This window comes from Dromaius novaehollandiae, chromosome 4, assembly GCF_036370855.1.
Source record: "Dromaius novaehollandiae isolate bDroNov1 chromosome 4, bDroNov1.hap1, whole genome shotgun sequence".
In the NCBI taxonomy this organism is placed as follows: Eukaryota; Metazoa; Chordata; class Aves; order Casuariiformes; family Dromaiidae; genus Dromaius; species Dromaius novaehollandiae.
In genome coordinates this window covers 81916245-81940227 of record NC_088101.1, presented here as the reverse complement: position 1 = coordinate 81940227, position 23983 = coordinate 81916245, and the positions used below count along the sequence as shown (strand labels likewise).

General features: G+C 52.0%; 1 protein-coding gene across 4 annotated transcripts; it reads right to left on the bottom strand.

The window, feature by feature from the left end:
• Positions 1-12548: 12548 nt before the first annotated feature.
• THNSL2 (threonine synthase like 2) lies at positions 12549-23368 on the bottom strand. Of its 4 annotated transcripts, none has more exons than XM_026112786.2 (9): positions 23127-23368; positions 20136-20525; positions 18917-19111; positions 18369-18521; positions 17719-17949; positions 16683-16831; positions 13916-14041; positions 13158-13309; positions 12549-13057 (listed from the first exon to the last, which is right to left on the bottom strand). In XM_026112786.2, exons 2-9 carry the CDS (start codon positions 20356-20358, stop codon positions 12853-12855), a joined length of 1434 nt encoding a protein of 477 aa, XP_025968571.2. In that variant the 5' UTR covers positions 20359-20525; positions 23127-23368; the 3' UTR covers positions 12549-12852. The 4 variants fall into 4 exon arrangements, with proteins under 4 accessions (XP_025968571.2, XP_025968573.2, XP_064367687.1 ...); XM_026112788.2 differs by lacking the exon at positions 23127-23368 and adding an exon at positions 22854-22964; XM_064511617.1 differs by lacking the exon at positions 23127-23368 and adding an exon at positions 21487-21595.
• Between the last annotated feature and the right edge of the window lie 615 nt (positions 23369-23983).

Below are 23983 nucleotides of genomic sequence, written 5' to 3'. Positions count from 1 at the left end.
CCACAAGCATATGTTCTTCCCCAAGGTTTCTTTGCTGGAGATGCCAGGCCCAGATCTGGTTCCTCCCTCTGAATGAGGGTTTCCACCCTGGTCCCACAACCACATTCACCATCGCTACAGTTTGGCTGTCCCATGGCCCACAACCTTTCAGGCTAGAGCCACAGCCCCACTTGGGATCCCTTGGGCTTGATGATGGGGTGCAGGGGGCAGACAGGAATGCCATGCAGCAGGGCACAGGGAGGAGGCCATCACACAGCCCTGGCCTGGTCTGCCCTGGTGTTAGTCCTCTTGCAGCCACAGCGGTGGGCCCACACTCGTAGACTCTCCTTGCAGACATGCCCAGACTGGTGGGAGTCAGGGAAACTAGACTGAAAGAGAACTCCTAACTTACCTCCTAGATGCTATGAGTGGCACATCTATGGTCTGTGGCAAGACGCCCCAGAGGACCATCCTGCTCCATCTTCAGAGCCATCTCTAGTTAAGCTGACTGAATTGCCCTGTGGCTGTGCATATTTTTCTCCACTTACTCTTGAAAGAGCCCAGGCAGCAAGGCGAGACCCAAGAGGCATTCACATCACTCACCATTCAGTCTCTGTAGTGTTGACTTCTGGAGCTGAGCGGGTACCTCCATTCCCTTTGCAGTCACCAAAGGCCCTCTGGAGGTGCAATTCATCCAGCCGACTTTCAACTGCTTTAAGACAAGATGAACTGCACCCTAAATTCCCCTGGCTATGCAGATTAGATCTCCATCAACTATAAAGGGAGCACCTACCACCACACCAGTGTAACCCGCCATGCAGCCTCCCAAGAGCTGGTGTCAGCCCAAAAGAGATGTCAATTTTCACGACGACCATGACATTTGCTGGAGCAGCATCTTCATGAGTGCCCTGGTCTCCCAGCCTGATGTCTCTCTGTCACAGATATACAATGATTAATGCAAAGCAGAGCAGCAAATCTTCTCTCCTGGTGCTGAACAGAATGCTCTTGTGTTCAGTTATAGCTCTGGCCATGATCAGCAGTTGGATTACTCTCTTCGTTGTTCAGTTTGTTCCATTTCCTGATGATAATTTATGCTTGGTTATCAGTCAGCTGTGACAATTGTAGGGGAGGTCTGGGAGCAAGTTTTTCTTTATACTACACTTCCTAAACATGACGGTGCCTCCTCACTTGACATCATCAGGAGCAGATCTTCTACATCCATCACTCCCTTTTCCCTGTCCCATGAGCTGGCAGCCCCTGAAAAGGACACAGGCACCCTTCAACTTACCACACCTGGTGCAGCACTTCTAAACACCCTCCTCGAAGGTTCTTGCAAAGGACATTGCCTACTCATGAACAGCAAGAGCCTTGAGGAGAAAGCTGTGTGTGCTCAGAGCAAACCCATTTGTCCCCTGCCCTGACCACCTGTCTCTTGTCCCCTTCCTGGTGACCACACAGGGAGATGGCAAGTTGGATCAGCTCGCTCATCCAGCTAACACCAGCTTGGCAGTGTTTGTTCCTAGCTATACCACTGAGCAGAAAAGGGGTGGTTTCTATGGGGCTAGACTTGCCCTGGGACCTCAGGAGACTGTAGACTGGGCCCATCATGCCCTACAATACACTGTCTAGGCCAAATGATGAGAGAGGAGCAGCACTGCTCCGGAGTCCCCTCCATCGCTGATCTCCCAAGGTAAGCACAGCTCACACCAGCAGGAAGAGGAAGGTGTCCTGCAGGTGTAGCTTGTACCAGCTTGTCAAGCAAAATATCAGTGCAAAAGAATGTATCTACAGGTATAACTTCATGTATTTACCTTAGGGCCTTTGTCATTGCAGAAATCACCCCAGATCACGCCCCTACCAGACGTTGCCACACAGCAAATGTTTCTGGTGAAATCATCCTCAGGAGAGGTGAAGCCAAGAGGGCTTCTCCTGCCCTGGCCCCGCACCATGTCCACACTCGCAGGAGGGACCTCTTGGGTTACCCTGGCTCAACAGTCCCGGAGAAACCAGCTCCCACCTCGCCCGTGCCTCAAAGGGTGGTGGGAACCGGCAGGGACTTTCTCCTCTCGCCGCAGTTTCTATGGGAAGCAAATGGAGGCGATGCATCTCCCCATGCGCTGCCGTATGACTTCTCCTCGCAAAGCCTCTGCTCCGCAGCGAGATCAAAAGGCATCCAGCCCTCTGATTGCTCAGTTTGTGTCGAAAGGCTCCCTGATTACCTCACCATTAGCTGCACCCATGAAACAAAATCCTAAAGGTTTTAGACAAAGCTGAGGTTTCAGATGAGAAGGCAAAGGAATGACTCAGTGCCTTCAAATGCCAGTCTTCTCCTCCATCCTGTTTGTACAGCACCTAGCACGAGGGGTCCAGGTGCATGCCTAAGGCTTTGAAACACCACCACAGTTGAGTAATAAGTGTAATAGCAGCTGTACTCCCACCACCAGGGTTTCGTTTTACTGTTTAAATATTCAGTTGTGCTTGGTAGCACCTCTTGGAGATGCAGGGTTTTTTCAGTGAGGCAGGGGGTCACCGCGAACCACCCATTGCTGTACGGGCATGGCCAGGAGCTGGTCAGGCACATGCTGGTGCCTACGGGAGAAGGTCTCGGCAGTCGTGCCGGCGAATCCCGGCACAGAGCAGGAGGCAGCGTCCCCGGGGTCCTGCAGTGCCCCGAGGAATGGGGCAGGGCTGAGCAGGGTTTGCGACAATTATCAGTAGCTCACGCTTGGGTACCAAACCCAAAGTCAAGGAGCCAGTAGGACAGGCGTCCGCTGGAGCCATTGGAGCCCTGGAGACCCTTACCGGCTCCACGTATCAGCCACCCTTGGCTCCTGGGCTCCATCCCCAGCTCCCTGGGGATGGGGCAGCAGGTCCACCCCGGGGTGCACCTCGCCTGGGCAGCAGGTTGCCCTCAGCTGGGCACTTCTCCATCCACCGTGCAGAGCAGCGGTGGGAACCATCTGCGTCTATCGCAGAAGAAATAGTGCCACCTGCTGACACGAATAACCCTGTTCCTAGAAAGCGAAGGGCCGGATGCTCATCTCCTCCGCACCGGCGAGGCATCAGGTTCACCCCAGCGCTGATGGAGGCCAGGCTGGCGTGGTGCAGGACACACCGGTGCCACCGCGCTCCACGCTGCGCGTCCAGGGCTGGCACGCACTGCCAGCCCTGCACCCCATAGATGCCCACAGATGTCCCAGAAGAAAAAAACACAGTTCTTATCTCTCTGAGGTGTGTGTATTGTACTAGATGGTTGCTGTCCTGCTGGGGTGGGCTCTGAGAAGGTTTTGCTCTAACTTGGTCTTTAGCAATGACTTCCTTTCCCCATAAAGTTCGTTATCAGCGCTCGCTGAGTTGCACAAAAGCACACTGACTAAGGTGCTGGTCTTTCCCCGGGTGCTCAGGGAGGACGGCGAATCCAGGGATGGCAGATCTGCCCCCCACTGCTGGGGAAAAACGAAGCTCCTGATTTTCTGATTTTGTGAGCTGATCTACCAATAACAAAACCATCAAAGCTGGAGGCACGTTCCCAAGGGATGACCCAGCACCACCAAGTCAACGAAAGGTTCCCGAAGAACTCCACGGACACTGGACTGAGGCCATAAAACGTACCTAGAGCCAAGATTTTTTTTTTCCTTATGATTTTAGCCAAAGCTTCATCCCGCCAGGGCTTCTGTCTCATCCTCCAACAGAGAAGTCAAATTTTTCCTACAGAGACATTTTCACACAATAAATAACCTAATGTATCTAGTTAGAAATATTACCGTGTATATATATATGTATATATATATATATATATACACACACACATACAAATAACTTCTTAAATGAGAGGTTAGCATAGAAGGCAATCTGAATAAACACAGTAATAATTCTAATTATGCAGCATATTCTGCCTAATATATTTATTTTTAATGGCAGTCATTTTAATAGCTCTAAGGCCCTGAATTAGTCCAATATGTTCTTAACTATGTTCACTTTAAATACAAATGATAATGACTTTTCCAGAGGGTCCGGTGCCCTGGATGAGCTAGCTGCACACCAGTGCATTCTGTTTAACATGTTTCTTTTTAATAACAGGCTTAATGATGCACTCGGGGCCTAATAACTGCGTTTAGTCACAAAGAGAAAAACCATCTACAAAAGGCTTTCTCTAAAAACAAGGCTACAGGGCCTCTGTTTCAAAGCCGCACTGGCCATCCTTTTATGCACTTATTTTTTTAATGTAGGCTCTGCCTACACCCAAGCTGGGCATCGCTCAGGCGAAAGGGAGGCAGCGCCGGGATGCACGCGTGGGGATTTGGGGACTTTGGGGAGAGATTTCGAGGTGACGGCCGGGGCTGTAGCCGGGTGGCTGGGTGAAGGACCCAGCCGCAATCTCAGCGGTCGCGTTAGGGGTCCGGCGGAGGCACCGGGCGGGCGCGAGAGCTGCCGGAGACGTCGCCCGCCTGCAGCCAAGCCCGGGTCCCTGGGGCTGCAGGTGGTTATTTGGGGTGGGTTTCAAAGGAAGGTGGTTCTCGGCTCCGGCGGAGGTGACCCGGGGCTCTCACTGACATCACCACGGGAGAGACGTGCCAGAGCGGGGAGCGTTTGAAAAATCACACCCACCATTCATTAAAGAAAAAAAATCACACGCGCACACACCAGCAAAACCCCAACTCCCACCTCTAGCCTTCAGCAGCTCACCCAAAGCTAGGAGCACAACCAAATTAAGAGCGAGGCGGCAGCTGCGCGCTCTGCTTTCATGCCCAGATCAGCCAATTTTGGGCAGACTACAAGCCGGCAAGCCCCACGGATCTCAAAACCCATGGATCCCATGTGCTTTCCCTACCGGAGCGGGATCCCTTGAACCCCACAGAGAGGCTCTTCCCTCCCTGAAATGAGCCTTTCGGGAGAGCAGTACATGTGACCGTGCCCACGGCAGGGCTTTGCTAGCCCTAGCCTTGTCTGGACTCGTCCGAGCCTGGACTTGTGTCCAGGCCTGTCAAATCTCCCACTCCGGGAGACTCGCAGAGCCGGTGCTCGCCGCGCGCTGCTCCGCGGCCAGGTCTCGCTCTCACGCTGCTGAAACCCCTGTCCATCCCTCGGGGCAGTGCCAACCCTACGCCTTAGACCGTCCCTTCCTGCAGCGTTGCTGGTTTGAAGGGTGACCTGCGTGGCAGCCCCTTTCTCATCCGCTGCCCCGGGTGCTAAACATGTCCCCATTGCATGGCCGGACGCGCAGAGCTTCCCACGCTGGGAGGAAAATCACTGCTCTGCACAAGGACACGCGTGGGAATTAGTCACGAGTCCATAATTTATTCACGGAGCCATAGCCCCGGCGTGCCGACGTGGATGCCAGCAGAGCCGCGCTCGGTACCCGGCTCCCCAACCTCCCCGCGGCGTCGAAACGGGCAGCGGAGGCACGGCTGCAGCCGCGGGAGGACATTCGGCCGGCCAAGCCTTTCTGGCCCCAAACCACACCGGCACCCAAAATCTTTCTAGATGGTCCTAAACATGCCTGCGTCAGACCTCGCCAAAGGCAAACTCGGGTTTCGTGAACAACACTTGCGAGGCCTGAACCGGCTCGAATTTGTATACTTTCTGCCCCTGGGCCCGAGCGAAACGGGAGGGTGGAATCCAATAGCATGTTGTGCATGAAAAGATTGTGCCGAAGATAACCTTATTGCTAATAATAACCGTGGAATAGGCTCTGCCGAATGTTTGAACGCAGGCATTCCTCGGTCGGGTCTTTTCTGCCTCCAAATACTTCATTTGAGTCTTTAAATACTAATCACAGAATTCACAGGAACGCTTTTTATCTTCAAAGCGCTACGGGAAAAAAAAATTAATTCATTAATCAAAGATAATTAAAGGGCGCAAAATATGCCTTTTCAAGTGCGGGAAGCCAGCAAGGGGAGGCGAAGCGTCCCAGAAGGCCAGCGCGGGGACTCCGAATCACGTTGCCTCCCTCCAAGGCGACGTGATTTCCCCTGAGCGCTGCCTGGGCTGTAGCCCCGCTCGTTCCCGGCAGCCACGATGCCGCGGGCTGGGCGGCCTGTCTGCCGCGCAGGAAATAGGGTTTGAAGCTCACAGCTAGGAGCAAAAGCTGAGATTGCGGATTTAATGAAGCCGGGATGGAGCGGCGAGGGTGGTTCAGTGAAGCAGCAAATGCAAGCACATTATCACCTGAGAACTTGCTCCAATTTCACACCAATTAACTAGGAATGAGAGGCGAGGGCTGTGGCTGGCTGCAGAGATGGCTGATAATCCTGCGAATGGGCAGAAACGGCTCACATGCGGACGCGCTTGTGCCAAAATGAGCCTGTTAGATAACGCCGGCCCTGGCAATTCTGTCTTCAGGAGCGAGCATGTCATTACTGGAGCTCGCTTTTATTAGCAAATATTAAAAACGTTTGCAGAAATACAGATGCCCGTGAGGGAAGTGCGGGTGGAAAGTAATAAAGCAATAGCTGATTATTTTAGTTCTCTGCCAATGCGTCATGTTAGGGGAGGAGGGACGGGGCAGGGGAAGCGTCCGGGGGACACAGCGCTGAGCCCCGCGGGGAGGACCGTGGCGCTGAGTCACACACCCTCGTCCAAAACTTCTCGTCCACCAGCACCCAGGAACAACCTAACCCTTATTTTGCTTTAGTATTTGACCCGCTTCCCTTTTTTCCTGCCGGATTTATCTCCAGGTTAAGATTTAGGGCAGAAGAGGGGTAGCAGGTTTGAGGGAAATACTCCGGTGGTAAAGAGTCTACCACGAATCAGCTGCCAGACCCCGGTGATCGCACCCTTATGAACACGAGCGCTTTTCGACATCGGACAACCTCGATTTTTCCCATGCTTCCCCCTTTTGCACCAGCCAGGTTTCCCGCTGGCCTGACACGCCAGCCTGGAGAAGCTCTCCGGGAATACCGGGGTTTTCCTCATCTGGGCAGGAAACATTGGAAACGCTGGTCTGGGATCTGGCACGCTTTGTGCTCCCTGTCTCGCCATCCTCGAGTCCTCAGGTGCCATCCCGGGGGTGGGAGGGCAGTGACATGCCACGTGGCCAGCTTGGCAGAGGCAGATACCAGTCAAGGGTAGATGCTGTTATCCCTGGATAGTCTGTCTTAAAATATCCTAAAACTTCCAAGGTTTCTAAAGAATCAACCTGGCTTCTTTTCCCCCAAATTAATCATATTTTCAGGGATTTTTGACTACAAATGAGTGGGTTTTGTTTCAGAATATATTTTTTTTTTAAACTCAAAAACTTTTTTTTTAAGTTGCTGGTCAAAATTAATGAATTTCTGGCACAACAAAGTATTTTGCTCAAAATAGTCCTGTGCAAGTCTGACTTCTCTTTAAACTACATATTGTATTTCTGAAGAGAAGCTAGCTTTTCTTTTTCCTCCCCACTGCTTTGTTTCAAAAGTGCAAAAATTCACTTCGTAAAGAAAAAAATCCAGTCCGACCGCTGCCAGCTCCACAGGCGCAACAGATGCTCCAGTGGAGGTGGGTGGAAAGGCCTCCTCGGGCCCGTCCCCGCATTGTCCATGCCCCATGGGTGCCTTGTCTAGCCCCATCCTGACTCACGTTCACCCTGGCTGCAGCTCCTCTCCTTGGGCTGGAGAGAGGAGGGAAGAGTGAAGACCCGAGGACCAGGAAAAGCACACGGCAAATTCAGCCTTGTGGTTGTCTGGTTGTAAATCAGTGCCCAGCGGGGCCGTGGGCATCTTTGGGCAACGCTGGGGACCCTCTGAGCAGCAAAAGGCTGAGAGACATCGCTTGAGGCACCCAAGAGCTGCCCTGCCCCAAGGCCAGGATCCCCTCACTGGCAGGCAACACGGACAGTCCTGCCTATTTTATGGTCTTTATTACACATACTCTACAGATCTTGGGTTAGAAATCACATAAATACAATCTTTAATGTTTCTATTCAAAAAATACATTTTTATAGCTGTGGAACGCAGTCCAAACGCCTCCTCCATGGCGAAGCTCCTCGCTGTCACTGTCTGTGTGGTTGCCCATGTGAGGAACAGGTATGGCGATTGGTTGTTCACATGGATTTTGGGTGACTGGCAGGTGTTAACTTGAGTCTCTTGGAGCTTTCTTTTCTCCCTCTGGCTGTCCCCATGTCCACACGCTTCCCCGCAGCAGCTAGGAGAGAGAAACGTTTCTTCCATCATGCCATCACAGCCCAGTGCCAACCGGTGGGTCCTCCAGGGCAGCGATGTCTTCACGTGCGAGCCAGCTGGCACTCTTCTTGTCTAATAATACAGCCGGATGCCCAATATAAGCGCACATATTTATTCAGCAGCAGCAGTCCTTCAGACAAATTAAGTTTGACTGCTTTTGAGGACAGGGTGTAGAGATAGTTCAACATTATGGATGTACGGCAAATTGCATCAGGGGATTTGCTGTCTATCACGGGAGCATCTGTATTTTTATCTGCATTTCTAGAGCACTTTTATGCTAAGTTCATGTTTTAAGAGCCAGGCTCATATTTTAAGGTCTTTAGGACTTTGTCTCTGGATCTCGTCCAACCGAAATGTTCATAAGCCAATAGGCTGTTGGGCTTCACGAAAGCAGAAGACTGATATTCAATAGCCTGCATGATATGGGAGATCAAACAAAAAGTGATTTCTTCTGCCTTTAAAATGTATGAAGCTGCAAAATCTTAAGGGCATATAAACTTCCTTTGATTGCAGGGCTGGTATGTTGGAAGTCATATTCCCTTAATTTCCTTTACCTGGTTGCTTTCCCCATGAAGGACATGCCCGGTGCGGCGAGTTTTCAATGGAAACTGGTTTTGCCTCATTTTCCACTTCTCTCCTGCTAAAAGGGAAGCAGTCGAGAGCTCCAGAGGCCTGCCTGCCTCTCTCTATGCAGACAGAAAGGGCTGGGTGTCTGTGTTTAATTACAGCCTGAAAGAACTGCATTTAAAAGACAACAGCAAGCTATTTAATTAATACTTATCATTAGCACACATAGGAATGCCTAGCAGCAAATTGCAACAACAAAGCAACTCTTTTTTTTTTTCTTTTTTTTTACACTTGGGATAAATTAATTTAAAAAAGAGTAAACAAACCATTTGCACCACATTCAAGATGACTTTTTACAGAGTGGGAGTACTGGGATAGTAGGTCTTATCCTAGGACAGCAAAGATCTATAGCAGCAGGCCCTTCCATCTCCAACTCTCCTGGCCAAGAAGCTTATCTCCTTCTATCCATCTATCTGTCTTTCTACCTCGGCATTTACATTGGGCTCGTCCCCATGTCTGAGCGCCTACTTGTCTTCATACCTGTCCATAAATTACACAGCGCCCCTGGGAATTATAAATAATAATTCAACTCCCAAACCTTCAGAACGCCGTTTTAAGGAATTGGCTTATAATTCGCTGGGCTGCGGACTCCTCCTTTCCGGTCTCCGGAGGCAATGCTGGAGTCAGGAGGATGTGCCACCACGAGGGGTCCCCGAGGGTCCCGCAGCCTCAGCCCATTTGGCCCAGGCTTAGTCAGACGGATCCCAACGCATGTTGGGACAAGTGTCCCCATCCCAGCTCCCAAGTCGGACAAGCCAACCAACAGCCACGGGATGCCACGTCCTTTCCGTCCCGGTGGCCTGAGTCACCTTATTGGGTAGAACCTGTGCTGAGCCCTGGGGGACCCCGTTCCTCTATCCCGCAGTGCATTTTCCTGCAGAGTACTTGCTCTCACCACACCGGCGAGGAAGTGGGAAGAAAGGACGGATGAGCAGCCATTCGGCCAGCACGCCCTGTCTCTCCCTCGGCCGGCCTCGGCGTGGACAAAAGTGGCGAGACGCAGGGTCCCCGTCGGGGATGGCCACAGGCTCAGGAGCATCGCTGTCGCCTGGGACACACGGCTCAAATCAAGTCAGGACAAACCTGGATCTTTTCCCCTTGCTGGAGAAAAACACGAGCCATCGAGGTATGAGATGAAGAAGCGCTGACGAAGCTTTGCCCTCCAGCTGCGGCGTGAGCACCAGTTCCCTCCCACTTCTTTTCTCTCTGGACAAAATTACCGGACAAGTCCAGCCTGAGCTTGTGAACAGCCCAGAAGTGATATTTCGCTAAAGCCAGGAGCACGTCCAGCTGCCAGAGCCCTCCGCAGCCTGCCCTGGTGGCGGCCAAGGAGGCACCTGGCATCACTGAGCACACGGTCTTTCTGCATGAGTTTTCTCCATGCATTTTGCACCTCTCCATCCAGCTGAAGCTGGAGTTCCTCTGACGGGGGCTGCCGAGGTGGAAGCAAAATATTCTGGTGGTGGGCTGCCCTGTCCCGTTCTGGCAGCCACCCCTGGAGTCGGAGCAGGCCGGGAGATTCTCCAGCACCTCTCCCCAGATGCTGGGAGACCGACCAAAGTGAAGTTAGGACCAAAACCGGGCAGCGCCGTGACGGGACAAGCTCAAACGCGACCGAGGATTGCCCTCTGCAGGAAGGAAACCTCTCTGCAACCCTCCAAGACATCTCCGCAGCTTTTCCTGCCCTCCTATCCCTCCCGTCCATGGGGCCAGGCATCCTTTTGGACCTCTCCCCCCACTCACAGAGTGTCTTAGGTGATGATTCAAGAGCTAAATAACCCCGGGCAACCATCCCTGTTGGAGAACACAAGATTTGGGCAGGCAGCTGTTAACACCAGCGGAGTCTAACCCGTACAACGTGCACACAAGCGGGAGGAGGATGCGGCCGTGGAGACCCAGCGTGGCTGGGGGCTGCTCACTGGCAGCGTTCGCAAAGGCTTGCTGCACAGCCCCCCGTGCAAAACCATTTTCCAGGGGAGGAATAACGTTTTTCCTGGGGACAAGGCTGCAGTGTGGCTGAAATAAGTGGTATTATGCAGGCTGGGCGAGTGGGACATGGGCCCCCCAGCTCTGCGGCCGCAGTGAGCACAGCCATGTCCCTGCAGCACCGGGACACGGATACCTCCGTTCCCGGAGGGGTTTCGTGAGCAGGGAGGCAGCCTGGGCTGTTCTCCACCAAGAGCTGCGTAAAAGGCTGCCAAGGTGCTAGGAAGAAAGCTTTTGGCCCAGGCAAAGTTTCCCCCTTCTTCCCGCGCAGTCTGAAAAACCCCGTGCTGATTCACCCTGCCGAATTTACTTTTACCCTGCTAAATGCCACTAACCCTTAAGTTAATACTCTCATTATGGGACTTCCTTTGATGTCAAAGGGTTTTTTTTGTTTTTGGTTTTTGTTTTGTTTTTTTTTGATGGCAAGAGGGGGTTTTTCCCCCCTGGTGTAATTATTCCTATTTTTTTCCTTTTTAGGTACAAGATACTCCTGCCAGCTGCATGACTTGTGGAGGCAGCTCCCCCACAAGGTATTTATATATTTATATGTGTATGATGGGAACGTGGTATTGAAAGACTGAAGTTTCGGTCTTCAGATAAGGGGAATTTCCCATTTCCTGTTCGTTTCAGTGGAAGTTGCCCACAAAGTGCCTGCTACAGGCTTTGGCTTGTGGGAGGAAGGTATGAGGCCGGGAAGCAGCTACAGTCGTGGACGCCCACTCCGGCACCGCCGGCCGCGTGCAGCACTCGGCTTCAAGTTGGCTCAGTATCAGCTACCTAATAACGCCTGTCCCCAGCGTGGCCATTACGGCTACATCTCTGCTAGTGAACAGTCCCCATGGAAGATAACCTGTCACCACTTTTCCATATGCCCATCCTATTTAGTTTTATTGCAAATTTAAGCTGTGCTGAGTTTTGGTCAGCAGCCTTCCACCCCAGCTCAAGGGACTGGAGCTGATGCACCACGGAAAAAAATGTTGCGCTGGTGCTAAATAAATGTATGTTTTTTAGAAAGCTTTATCAGATGTATTAGTAGGTATTGCACAGAGGTACATTTCCCAGTGTGAACCCCACTAGGCTATTAAATGTGAGCTGACCCAAGACTATTGCATCACTTGCAAAGATTTGCAAATCAGCTTGGTGATCCCCATTTCTTCCTCAGTGATTCCAGTTTTCAACCTTACCTGACACCAGAAGCTGCCAAAAAGCCCCTTCCTGGGGTGCGCCGCCCCCAAACCCTACTGCGCTTCCACACGTCCCCACACCCAGCCCAAACCTCTGGGGATGCTGCAAAAACCTCCCACCACAGGTCCCTTGCTACCCTCTGCTCCGTTTTTTTTTGTTGGTGGGGTTTTTTTTTTGGCTATTTTGGCAAAGCCATGTTTAAAAGTGAGTTGCCCACATGCAAGCAGGCGTTAAGCTGCCTGTTCAGCTGAATTATTCAGACCGCTCTGGTCCTGCGTTTTATGATCTGCCGAAAACAGAGATGTCCAAGTCAAGGCACTTGCTGGAGAAGCAAGAATAGCTGTCACCCATAAAAACATCATGGAAATATGACCTAATAACTGCAGTTCAGCTCTGTTTTTTATTGCTGTAATTCGTATTTGTTATTTCCACCAAGTGGCTGTTCAGGGGAAAGCCATTACAGCTCTGTACTGTAATGCAGGAATAGGCTTTTAGGTGGGTTTTCCTAGGAATCAAGACATACGGGATCAGACTCACTGAAGGAAGCTAACGGTCGTGGATCGTTTTAAAGGAGTGCTCTATGAGGCTAGCAACCATCGGACAAACATGTTTCTTGAAAGCTTCAATAGGCTTTAATGAAATTAGAGGAAAAAGACAACAGTTAGAAAGCTCTTTTCTGAACATTTTTCAAAATATTCTATTTAATTCAAAATTATTCTATTTAATTCAAAAAGTTAAAAGGACGTGCGTATGAATAATTCTCTAGTTAAACATACAGAGAGCGTAGACTTGCCTCTTAGAGAAATATCACTCCTCAAGATGGAAAATGAGCCTTAGTATGCGTTTGCCTTTATAGCACAAATCCAGGCCACATCCAGGCAAGTTGCCACGCAGCGGTGTCCTGTGACCCCACTTACATCTTCCTCCGCCGGGTCACATCTTCTATCTGCTCCCGGAGGGTTTTTGCCCAATCCTCCCCTTTCTTCAGGGGGGTTGACCTGGTCTCCAGCGTTGTCAGGACACTGATTTCCGGAGGGACGTCGGGAACCAGGCCGGCGCTGAGCACGGCATCCCGAAACTTGGCCGCTGAGGCCGGGGCTAAGCAACAGCGAGGCGTGCTGCAAAAAAAGCAAGGCATCGTTGGAGGGAAGCGCGCCCGGAGCCGGCAGGGCGGCTGCAGCCGCCGACGCGAGGTGCTCCCCGGGGGTGGGTGCTCACCTGCGGCTCCCGCAGCCCAGCTGCCCGTAGTGGTAGTGAGCAGCCACGGCAGAGTGGGGACACAGCAGGTAGTGGTTCTCCTCCCAGCAGCGCCTCATCGCTCGCACGATGTCCTCGTCAGAGGCCGCGCACGAGCCCAGAGTCTGCACGAGCTGGGGAGAGCCGAGCGGGAACACGGTGAGATGCTCGCCGGGGACAAACCGCCGGCAGCGCGCCACGGCACAGAGCCTGGCCACGTGCAGTGCTCAGCAGAGCTTTCAGCGAGGTTTTGCAGCATGGACAGATGGCAAAAAAGAGTTAGAAATGGGGCATCTGGAAGCTGCAGAGCAATCTTCCCACTGCCCGAGGAAATAGGGGCGACCACTGCGGCAAGGGGAGGAAACGGCCCTTTGGGAGCAGCCCCGGGCAGGGTGCTCGATGCACTGCTAATGCGGCTACTACCTGCCTGGTATTTCTAAAGAAGGGGTGGTTTCATATCATACCTAAATAATTCTAGGCTTTTTAAAATTAATTTTGCAAGAAGAAAGTGTTTTCTTTTTAAAAAAATCTTTTTTAAATTTTTTTTTAACATCTCCAGGCTCACGCGCTGATATAAAACCTCTCCTCTAGCCTCTCTTCTAACGCACACTTACATTTTAGGTTGGAAACTCTCCAACGTGATCCACTGCAAGCTGAATTTTTATATTTTGGAAACAAGTCGGAAACAATTGGCAGCAGTAAATCTCCTTACGCATGCACGTGTGTGTAAAGGAACTTGCCTTTCTGTGCAAATCCTCCGGGAGCTTGAGGCTTTTGGACACGCTGAATTGTTCCATCAGAGTTTTGATGAGGCTGCTGTCGCCGTCGGAAAGCAGCCAGAGGATCCTCTCCATGTTGTAAGGCTCCTAGAAAGGATAACGGGGCAGCACATGAGCAGCAGAACAGTGAATTTCTGTCTCAGTGGGGAGCACCTGTGTGGATTCTCTGATGTCTAATAAGGGCTGAGTTCCTGTTGCAGCTATTTGCTCAGTGGAGGTTGTGCTGGGATTTGTCTGGACACATGCATCCTCAAGCCTTGCAGGCACCTGATGTCTCTCAGACCTCTGACCTCTCTGAGCAACCATCAGGTCGAAAAACTTAATGAAGGGACAACTGACAAATAGGCAGTGTGACTACACCTGTATAATTACCTTGAGGAAAGCAGGCTAGTAACACACGACCTACTTGCGAAACAGAAATATTCAGCTATTTACCCAGTGTTGCAGATGCTGCTGTGAGTCACCGTGCCCCTGTGTGGCTTCATAAGACACTCAGCTCCCCGCAGGGCTAACTGATAATCTTTATGAACTCATAAGGCACATATAGGACCTGACTGGTCTGTATGGCTATGTAGCAAGCAGTGTTGCGACACTGTAGCAGAACTCAACACCAGACCATATAGGAGGGAAAATGATTCTATTTTAAGGCAAAACCAATTTCACACCTCACAGTCTCATTCCCACATACTCAAAAGCACCAAGAAACATGTGTCCAGGTGGTCTGGCCAGGACAGGCGGTAGGGACAGAGAAGACAAGGGACACCAGCTATCAAGTCCTCATCATGTCTCTTCAGTTGTTTCTACATTGCAACCATGTGCTGGTCTCGGACATGTTCTTTATTGCTTTTAGGAGCTGACAGTGACGGTGACTTTCTGTGTCTCCATCCTCTCCAACCTCAGTGAGTCATTAGGACTTAGCCTTTCACGTCCTTATCTGGGTGTCTTATGGCTCTAGTCCTGTTCTTCATCTTCCCACCGTCACCTCCTAAGGCCTCCAGCCTGTTAGCTTCATTCCAGCCTGGGTGTAGTCAGCCCTTTGCTTTAGGCTGTCCCTTGTTTTAGGCTGTCCGCCCGATCTGGGTGTCCTGAGAAGCTACTTGCCAGCATGCCTGGAAGTTGGTGACCTGCCATGGTAGGTGCCTCCAGCACCTGTCCTGAAACCCTTCTCCTGCCCTTCCTCCTGCTGCTCCCACATCCAGACCTTCCTGTTGACCCTTCAGTCATGCCAGCCTTAGGGTTTCCCTTATGGATAGCTATATCTACACCAGTAAATCAAAGAGGGCCAGGAAACTGGTGTGACCACTAGCCTGGCCATTTACTTACTAGCCAGCTCTCTGCTCTGCTTTCATCCCATGCCAGCTGAGATTGTCCAGCAGACTGCCTGGGCCCAGTTTGGAGGATAGCTCAGGCTGATGACTGTTCCTAAGGAAAGTTCAGGCACGTGAGAATGAGTTGTGTGGTGCTACCTCTTCTCAGGGCCAGAAAACAGTCCCCGGTTGGCTTCATTTGCTGCGTAGACACACCATGTCTCAGTTGCACTTCCCTGGAATTTCTCCTTAAAAGGCTCATCTATGCTAGAAAGACTCTGCTTTACCTCTACTGCTAGTGACTAAATGGAAAGCTTTCTCTGCTTTAATTTAGTGTGCAAAAGGGACAGCCTAAAGAGGCTGTGTGTGCAGTCTCCATCCCTGAAGCTTTTGAAGACCTGACTGGATCAAGTCCTGAACAACCCGATCTGACCTCACAGCTGACCCTGCTCTGAGCAGGAGGCTGGACTGCAGACCTCCCGAGGTCCGCTCCAAGATGAACTGCTGAGCTGCTGAAGACTTTGCATGGACATTTCACACTTGGGCTGAACCACGACACTCCACGTAGCCATGGGGAGGTTATAAAGAGGGATATACCTATCCAGCTCTGGATATCACCTTACCCAGCTGCCTCCACTCTCCATCTCAAACCCTGGAACAGCTGAAGGGCCTCACCAGACCAGGACTGCTGAAGGGACACATGTCAGGAGAGGAACCCAGCCATCCCTTGAGATCCATAAGGAGCCCTAGGAATTCATGTTTGAACAGCATTTGGAAAATCCAAGCAGCTTAGGGCCTTTAGTGATATGACACCAAGTATTTCACATCTCGGTCATTTTTCTGGAAGCACATCCAATGCCCATGGATCACAGGGTAGCTATAAAATGGAGACATTTGCTTCCAGGCATTTGCTGTCCATCCCTCCATGACTTTTCATTTCTAAGGCCTTTGCCTGCCTGCCCGGACATGTTTTGCTCTGAGCAAACTGCACATGGCCATTGATGAGGCATTTCTTCGGGGCTACCCCACCTTCCTCCCAGTCTCTTCTCTTGGTGGAGACTTTCAGAAGCACTGACAGAGCCCCTGAGATGGGACAGGATTTATACCTTTCTGAGTGTCACAGAAGCCTTGAGGAAAAGTCCATCTCTTTCTAAGCTTACATCTGACAAGCCCCACCATTAACAATGACGATTACAAAGTCAGGCTCTGAAAAGCTAGGAAGAAGGTGCTTGATCTGTCTTAATTCAGCAGGCTGCAGCATAAATGTTGAATACGCGTCACACCTCTGAATGCACTGATGAGAGACAGAGCCACTGGCAGAATTATGTTCTCATAAACTAGGCAGAACACAATGCAAGAAACAAGTATATAAAAATATATAATATTCAATCTCTTCCCATTTTGACCAATTCATTAAATACCTGAATATCCATGGCTGATGCTAGCGTAGCCTTCACACCCCCTGACAGTGAGAAATCTCCATGTTGAACAGCCCTATGAATGATGTCATTGCTGTTAACCACGGCAACAAGTCGGATCGGAAGACCCATTTTCTGGGCAATACAGCCAGCTAGAAAACAAGCAAAACATTACAAGCATGCCTGAGGAAGAAACACGCAAAGGAGATAAGGAGACTTGGCAAAGAAGTCACAAATTGATCGAGCATCTGTTTAAGGAGCAGCAAAAATGACATTCTCTGCTACAGCTCTCATATCCTATCTTTAACACTTTAGTAGAGCCCGAGATTAAAAATCCTGGGCTGCAGTGCTCCTCCCGCCAAGCCAGCCTGCTGGACCCCAGCCCTTGGGCCTCTCCACGTCTGGATCAAGAGGTCAGGCACCTGCATTCAGGCAAGAGAGGTGAAGCTTTTGGGCTCCTGCAGCTTAGTAATACTGCCTCATATGGGTGGCCTGGAAATACAGCGAATGCACTTGCGTGAATAAAATCATTTATGGCTTTCATAATACAGTTATATACCTATTCTGAGATGAAGGCAACCAAGGACTCACTTTTAAAGGGCTGGAGCTATGCAGTCAGGAGTGAGTGGTTCTCCTGACCGCGTGCTGCTGTGCAAACCGGGGTAGTACCAGCCGGGACTCCACAGCCCTGTTAAGGTCTCGCTTAAGAAATCAGAATCACAGTATTTTCTCTCTCTTCAGGGTCAAACGCATTCTGCCCACTTCTAGTGTGCTTATCCCCAGGAGACCTACCGTCATCACCAAAGGATGGTTTCAGATTTTCTGTATCTTGCAAATCATCACTGATGCTTAAATGAGTAATAACCATAAATGAGTAATAAAATATAAGTGGCTCTGAAGAAATCCTAATGGAGAGTGGGTGTTTTAATTTTAATAAATAGCAATGCCTAGCTTTCGCAAGGTGTGTTTAGTCCAGAGGTCACAATGCACTCTCCCTCTTCCTTATCTAACTTTTTTTAATCTACTTTTTTCCCTTCACCTGTGATATTTCCTCCTCCTCCCGTTGGCACGACGATTTCCACCACGGGCAGGGGGGTGGTGTCTAGGGATGGTGCGCACTGAAAGTAAGCGTAGAAGTGGTGAGCAAGCTGCACCATAATCCTCGACCAGTTGATTGAATTCAAGCTCATCAGGTTGTGTTTTCTGGCAAAATCAGCATTGGCAAATAATTCCTTGATCGGCTCTTCAATTTCATCACTGGTCCCATGAACTGTCAAAAGGAGAAAGGACAGATGAGATCTGCTGACCTCAGCGATTTAGGCACAAAGTGTTTCTGTTCAGGAGCAGGTCTAGAAACAAGGCTGAGGATTTACTGCAGAGAGGGGCACTCCGAATTGCAGGTCTGGCTCCAGGGTTGTGCAAGCTAGAGGCTGAGGAGCACAGCATGGATGCCGGGGCGGTTTCTGCTTTTGGCATATTTGCAATCCCAACCACCTACAGATATTTTAGGCTCAAAAACCCCAAATCGAGGCCAGAATAACTTCTGCCGGGGCACCTTTAACCAGGCATCCAGTTGCCTGTAACATTAATGACTCAGCCATAAAAGGAGCAACATGTGCCACTATGTCCATGAGACCTTTAGGCATGTTTTCAACACAACAGGGCCCTAAAGCAGACAGCAATGCCAACCAGCAAAGACGTGGACATTTTCTTCAATGACAGTGGTCATCTGAAGCTCCTGTATCTGGCTGCAGAGTCCGTGGGGCAGCAGAACAAAGATGTCCAAGTTCTTCTGCCCTCTCACGCTCTCAATTGCTGAGCTCCCCGTGTCCCCTGATGTCCCTATATCAAAATGAGGGAGAAAAAATAAAAATGAATGTCGCTGTGTCAACCTCCATCACCACCCTCTTTGAAAAAAAAGGGTGCAGAGATGCTCCCTGGGATGTTTTCGGCTAGAGCAGCACCAGTGGCATTCTGCCTGGAGTTGTCCCACCAGCCACCTAGGAGATGATGTCACCATCACGTCACCCTGGCCTCTGCGGGTCAGCAGCTCTCCCAGCAAAGCAGAGATAGCCCTACACTTCATGCACCTGTGCATCCCCAAGGCTGCTCCGGCCAGCGACACTCGGTGACATGCCAGCGCCAGGCTGGCAGCGGATGGCCCCTGAGCTGTCCCCAAACTGTTCCCAGCCCGGACAGACCCCCGAAGTTTTACCCACCCCCAGAGGGATACTCACCCACCAGGATAGTGATGTGCTTCTGCTTTTTCTCCAGGAAATACTGTAAAAACTGCCCCGTGCAGGACAGAGACAGGTCCTTAAAAGCGTAAGTAGGCCCATGCCAGAGCTCCAAAACGTTCAGCCCATCCTTCAGCCTGGACAGATGGACCACGTCCTTGTGTCTGAACCTGCTGAAGGCCTTGTCAATCAGGTCTGCAGGGAGAGCGGGTGGAGGGATGGTTAGAATAGGTCAAGAAGGACATTCCTGACCGCGGTTTCCATCGGCCATGTTCCTCCCAGGAGCCGCACTGCAAAACCCAAGACTCTGCTGCTAGAGAGGTGACAGGCAGGTATCTGACATGTTATTCTTAGTTGTTTAGCAATCTGATCCTGGTGTAAATCAGCCTATGCCTGCAACAGCTCTTCACTGAGTAACCCCAGATTAATCTGACACAATTAGAGTGACTATGTTGAAATAAAAGAAGTTTTATCCTAACTCACTGATGGGCATAGAGGTTATAGCTGCCCTCTGGTGGAAGGAATAGCTGCTGAATGTTAAAAACACTAAAAATCGGATTAAAAATCGGAAAGAGCATCAAGCAGCCAAAAGCCCCATGCGGAGGGCAGCTCTTCCCCCGCAGGCGACCCCAGCCCCGTTCCCGCACCAGCACACGGGTGCTGCTCACCGTGCGCCTGCCGCTGCTGCACACGACCTTGGGGCACCTCCATGCTGGGGGGCCCAAATGGGGCAAAATACTTTTCCATGTGTGATGTCCCGTGCAGCAAACGTTCCTCTTCATGCGCTTTTGTACAGGCGAATGCCCAGAAAGAGCAGAGAAACCCGCAGGCACTGCAGCCGCCGCCAGCCAGCTGTGCCCAGCACCTCTGGCTGTGCAGTTCTACCCCGGCAGTAAGCAGGGATGCAGCATTAGCAATCGCTACTGCACTCCCAGAATCGCTACTGAAAGCCCCAGAGTCGCTATTGCAACCGCCAGAATCACTACAGCAATCCCCAGAATCACTGTTTGCAGCTGGGAGTCACATTTCCAAGAGGATAACCAAGCCCCAGCAAGCCGACAGCGGGGGGAAAAGGGTAGAGAAAGGAGCGGGGCAATTGCACGCCAGGCTGCAGAGCGCAGCGAGGATGAGGAGGATGCAGGCAGGGAGAACAGCAGCAGGTTCGACGCCCCGACCCCCTCGCCTGCGTCCCCTCAAACGGCACCACAGCAAGGTTTACCGTCCAGGTCGCGCCTAGGGACGAGCTCGGCAGTGACAAAGAGGGAGCACAGCTCCTTCACCAGCTGTGGGTAGGAGAAGGTGCTCCAGCGGCGCAGCGTGGGCGCGTCGAGCCGGGGCAAGGCGCTGGGCATGAAGAGGCCCCCGTTGGGCTCATAGCCGGAGAAGAGGGCTCCTTCGAAGTCCACGGCGCCCGGGCCTCCCCGCGTGCTGACGTACTCCATGGGGCCGCGGGAGGCACGGCCAGCAGTGCCCCAATTCCGCCGGGTGCTGGGTCGCCCACTGGATTTTGAATTGCTGAATTTTAAAACTCAGAAACCCTTCTGTGCACGTGCCCCGTTATGTCTGTATCTGTCGTTATGCCTGCTGCCTTCTTGGAGGGTGCAGGGGACTGAAATCGAAGAAAACGGGGAAAAAGTGCAATTAAAAAGAACCCACTGAGTTAAAAAAGGCCAAAAGACAAAAACCTGCATAATTTTAAATAGAACAAAACATTTCTTTCATGAAGTTTATATCCTGCTATCGCCTGCATGCTGCTGCCTCCTTCTCTGATTCTCCATGTTTCCATGCAGCCCCAGCTGCTGGAGTCATGTGAAATCCTCACAATTTCAGTTTTCGGGTACAATTTTTTTCCAGCCATCACAATCACAGAATAAAGCTAAAAGCTTCACCTCTAATGCCTCTGAGGCTAACCAGAAGCCCTCAAAAATAATCTATTTCAAATGCCATTTCCCAAGGCCTGGCACGGCATTTGCCTGAGCCGTGCTGCTCCCAGCAGCGCTTTCCAGACTGATGTATAAAATCACGCCCGGGAAGCAGCGAGCAAAAAACGAGTGTTCACTCGTGAGCATTTCCCACAAACATCGGGACACAATTTCTAGGCAGCAGCTCTGTGGTCCAGCTGGGGTTAAATTAAGGTAAACAAGAGCTGGCTGGAGAGACTGAAAATATCCCCAGGACCAAAAAAGACGCTAGAGAAATTTGCAGGCTGATGCTGTTAAACAGCCCAGATGCAACATCTGGCTCCTGCAACAGCTGGAAGCCTGATAAGCTCGTTCCTCCCCTGCCTGCTCCCGTTTTTATCGCATGCCCACGCTCGGTCCCGGCTGGAAGCAGAGCCCGGCGCTATCCCGAGCCGCGGCAGGGGCGCGTGAGCCCCCGAACCCCGCTGCCCGGCAGCCCCGCGCGGTGTGGGGCAGTGCAGGCCGCCGTGGGGCTGAGCCTGCCCGCTGCTCCGCACCGGCACCGCGGCTCCTCGCGCCCGCCTGGGCTGCTCGGCTCGTCCGGAGCCGGCGGGATTTTGCGTTTTAGCCGCGGGGAAGGATGGAGGGGTGGCGGGACCGAGCCGGTACCCAAGGACCGCTGCCCGAGCGGCTGCCGCCCTCGCTGGCTCCCAAGCCAGCCTTGCGCTTGTGCTCGCGGAAACCCTTCCCCGTTGCAACCGGCCGAGGGACACGAGAGTCCCGCAGCAGGAACGCTCCGTGCCGAGCCGCCCTTCCCAGCTCTGCAGCGAGGGAAAAGCCACACAGATATCGGGAAACGTCTTTGCACAGCTTGGGTGATCAGGCGCTGGGACAGGGGCCGGCAGCGAGAGCTTCTTAGCTCTGCTCTCACCGCGGAAGTGCTCAAAATTAGGCTGGACGAGCCCTGAGCGACCTGGTCTGACTCTCAGGCTGGATTTAACCCTGAGATTGGACTTGGTTAAAGCAGTGTTTGCCCCGGGGACCTCCAGAGGTCCCTCCCAGCAGAAATCAGCCTATAACGGAACCACGTAAAGCCACCTACGAGGCAGGGCTGTGGGACCATCCCCATCCCACAGACGGGGAAACTGAGGCACAGGATGAGCAGGCGACTTGCACAGGGCTCAGCAAAAGCCAGTGGCTGGCCTCCCTTCGCTGGGGAGGGCTGTGCAGTCCTTTCTTTACCTCTTAGTCCATTTTCTTGCCTCCCTTTCTGGAGTGGCAGGGCAAGACTAGCACAGGACTCGCGCTCCTGCGTCACAGAGTGGCTTACTGCACCTCCGGGATGTTTTGCAAGAGACTGGAGGGGTGTTTGTGTGTTTGTGCATGCCAATGTGTGGCCAGGGCACAAGCAAGAGGGTGCACAGCGCCGCAGAAACATGCATGGTATAAATGGCCTAAAATGCCAGTAAAGCCACCCGAGAGGCTCGCTCTGGGGGACATGCACCCTCGGAGGCTGCGCGCGGACCTGGGGCGCTTTGTAGCGGTCTGCTGCAGCACGCGTGGGGACTTCGACCCACCAAGACAAGGTGCAAAGGGTTGCTGATACTGCCTGGCCGAGGAGACGGCATCATGTCTGCAACAAGGGACGCGGGACCTGCCAAAGCGCTGAAGCTCAGACCACGTCGTCCCCCAGGGCTGTGCTGCCGCGGGTCTCCCCGGCCTCAAGCAAAGGGATTTTCCCCAAGCACCAGTGTGGAAAGGGCTTTCCTAGACTTGAAGGTCCAAAAGGGCTTTATTGCGGTGGGAAATAGATGCCTAAATTTCAGGATCTGAGCAGAGCCCCTCACGGCAAGAGCAAACCGGCTGCGGGAGCGGGCGGCTGGGCAGGACCCAGCTTTTTGGGGGTGGCTTGCACTCACGTGGGCTGAAAGCGATGGTGAACCCCCCCCCCCCCCGGTGCGTCCCAGGGGCACCTGAGTCAACGCGAGCCCCCGGGGTCACCTAAGGCGCCCGTGTCGGGGACCTCGGCCACTCACCTCGGCTGGTCCCCACCTCTCCAGCAAGTCCCGCAGGACCGAGGGCGAAATGGCACGCATGGAGCTGTTTCCAGCCCCGCACGTTTTCCATTCCCTGGGCATTTTCAGAAGGTAAATGACCCTTTAATACACACTCAGGTTAGTGATTAATCCCGTGTTTACCAGGCACCGAAATAATAGCAGTATTCGGCGGTATTGGAGCACACCCGGGTGCCCTGCTCGCCCCACCTCTACGGGCTGCTCTGCTCTTCACCGCCCCCGGCATTTCCTTACCGTGCGTCTGATTTCTGGCATGGAAAAAAAACACCAGCAAAGACGGTCAACAAGACTATCGAAGCCACTCTGGCTCCCGGTCCGGGAGGTAGAGCTAAACTATGAAAAGAAAGTGGGACAGAATGATTTCAGCGGCTTGGTTCACACCAGCTGAATGCTAAATTATAGCAGAACATGGGGAACAGCCCTTCTGATTTTGGTGAAGACAGCAATGCTTGTTTTTCACTGGAGTTGCAGAGTTCAAATTCAGGCTCTCACATAGACTTTGGCCCAGGCTGCTAATCAAAGTTCAAATGCCAGCGTCCAGCTGGGAAGTGTGCACTCAAGTTCAGGTTAAACCGATACCAAAGAATCCCCCAAATCCCAGATAATGCCGGTTTAAGAACTAAAACGGCACAAGGTTCAAGATACACCCCTTCCTTCTGCACCCCTTTGCACCCCTTCCTTGTACCAGCACTACTGGTAGTGTGTGCATTTGCCTCATGAGATAACTTCACTGATTCATCTAAAAATCATCATATTTTTGGAGAGAAGAGCTTACAAGCAAGTTGATGATCACTTCAGCTTTTCACCGCTCTGGGGTGCATGCAGGAGCACTGCAAAAAAATGCGTTGCACCGGGATATCCTGCTCCTCCGAGCTCGTAGACAGAAATAGCCACAGGGCTGTTGACACAGCTTTATCGGTGCCCCGCGTCAATCCGCGGCGATAGCGCTTGCTAACGAGATCGTCTGCGAAGGCTGTGATGGGTGCCAGCATTCTCAGCCACCCTATTTGAGTAAATTGGTTAAGCAGGTACCGCTGATGCGGAGGTCATACGTGAGCACAGTGCGCAGGGGAAGCACCCGGGACATGCAC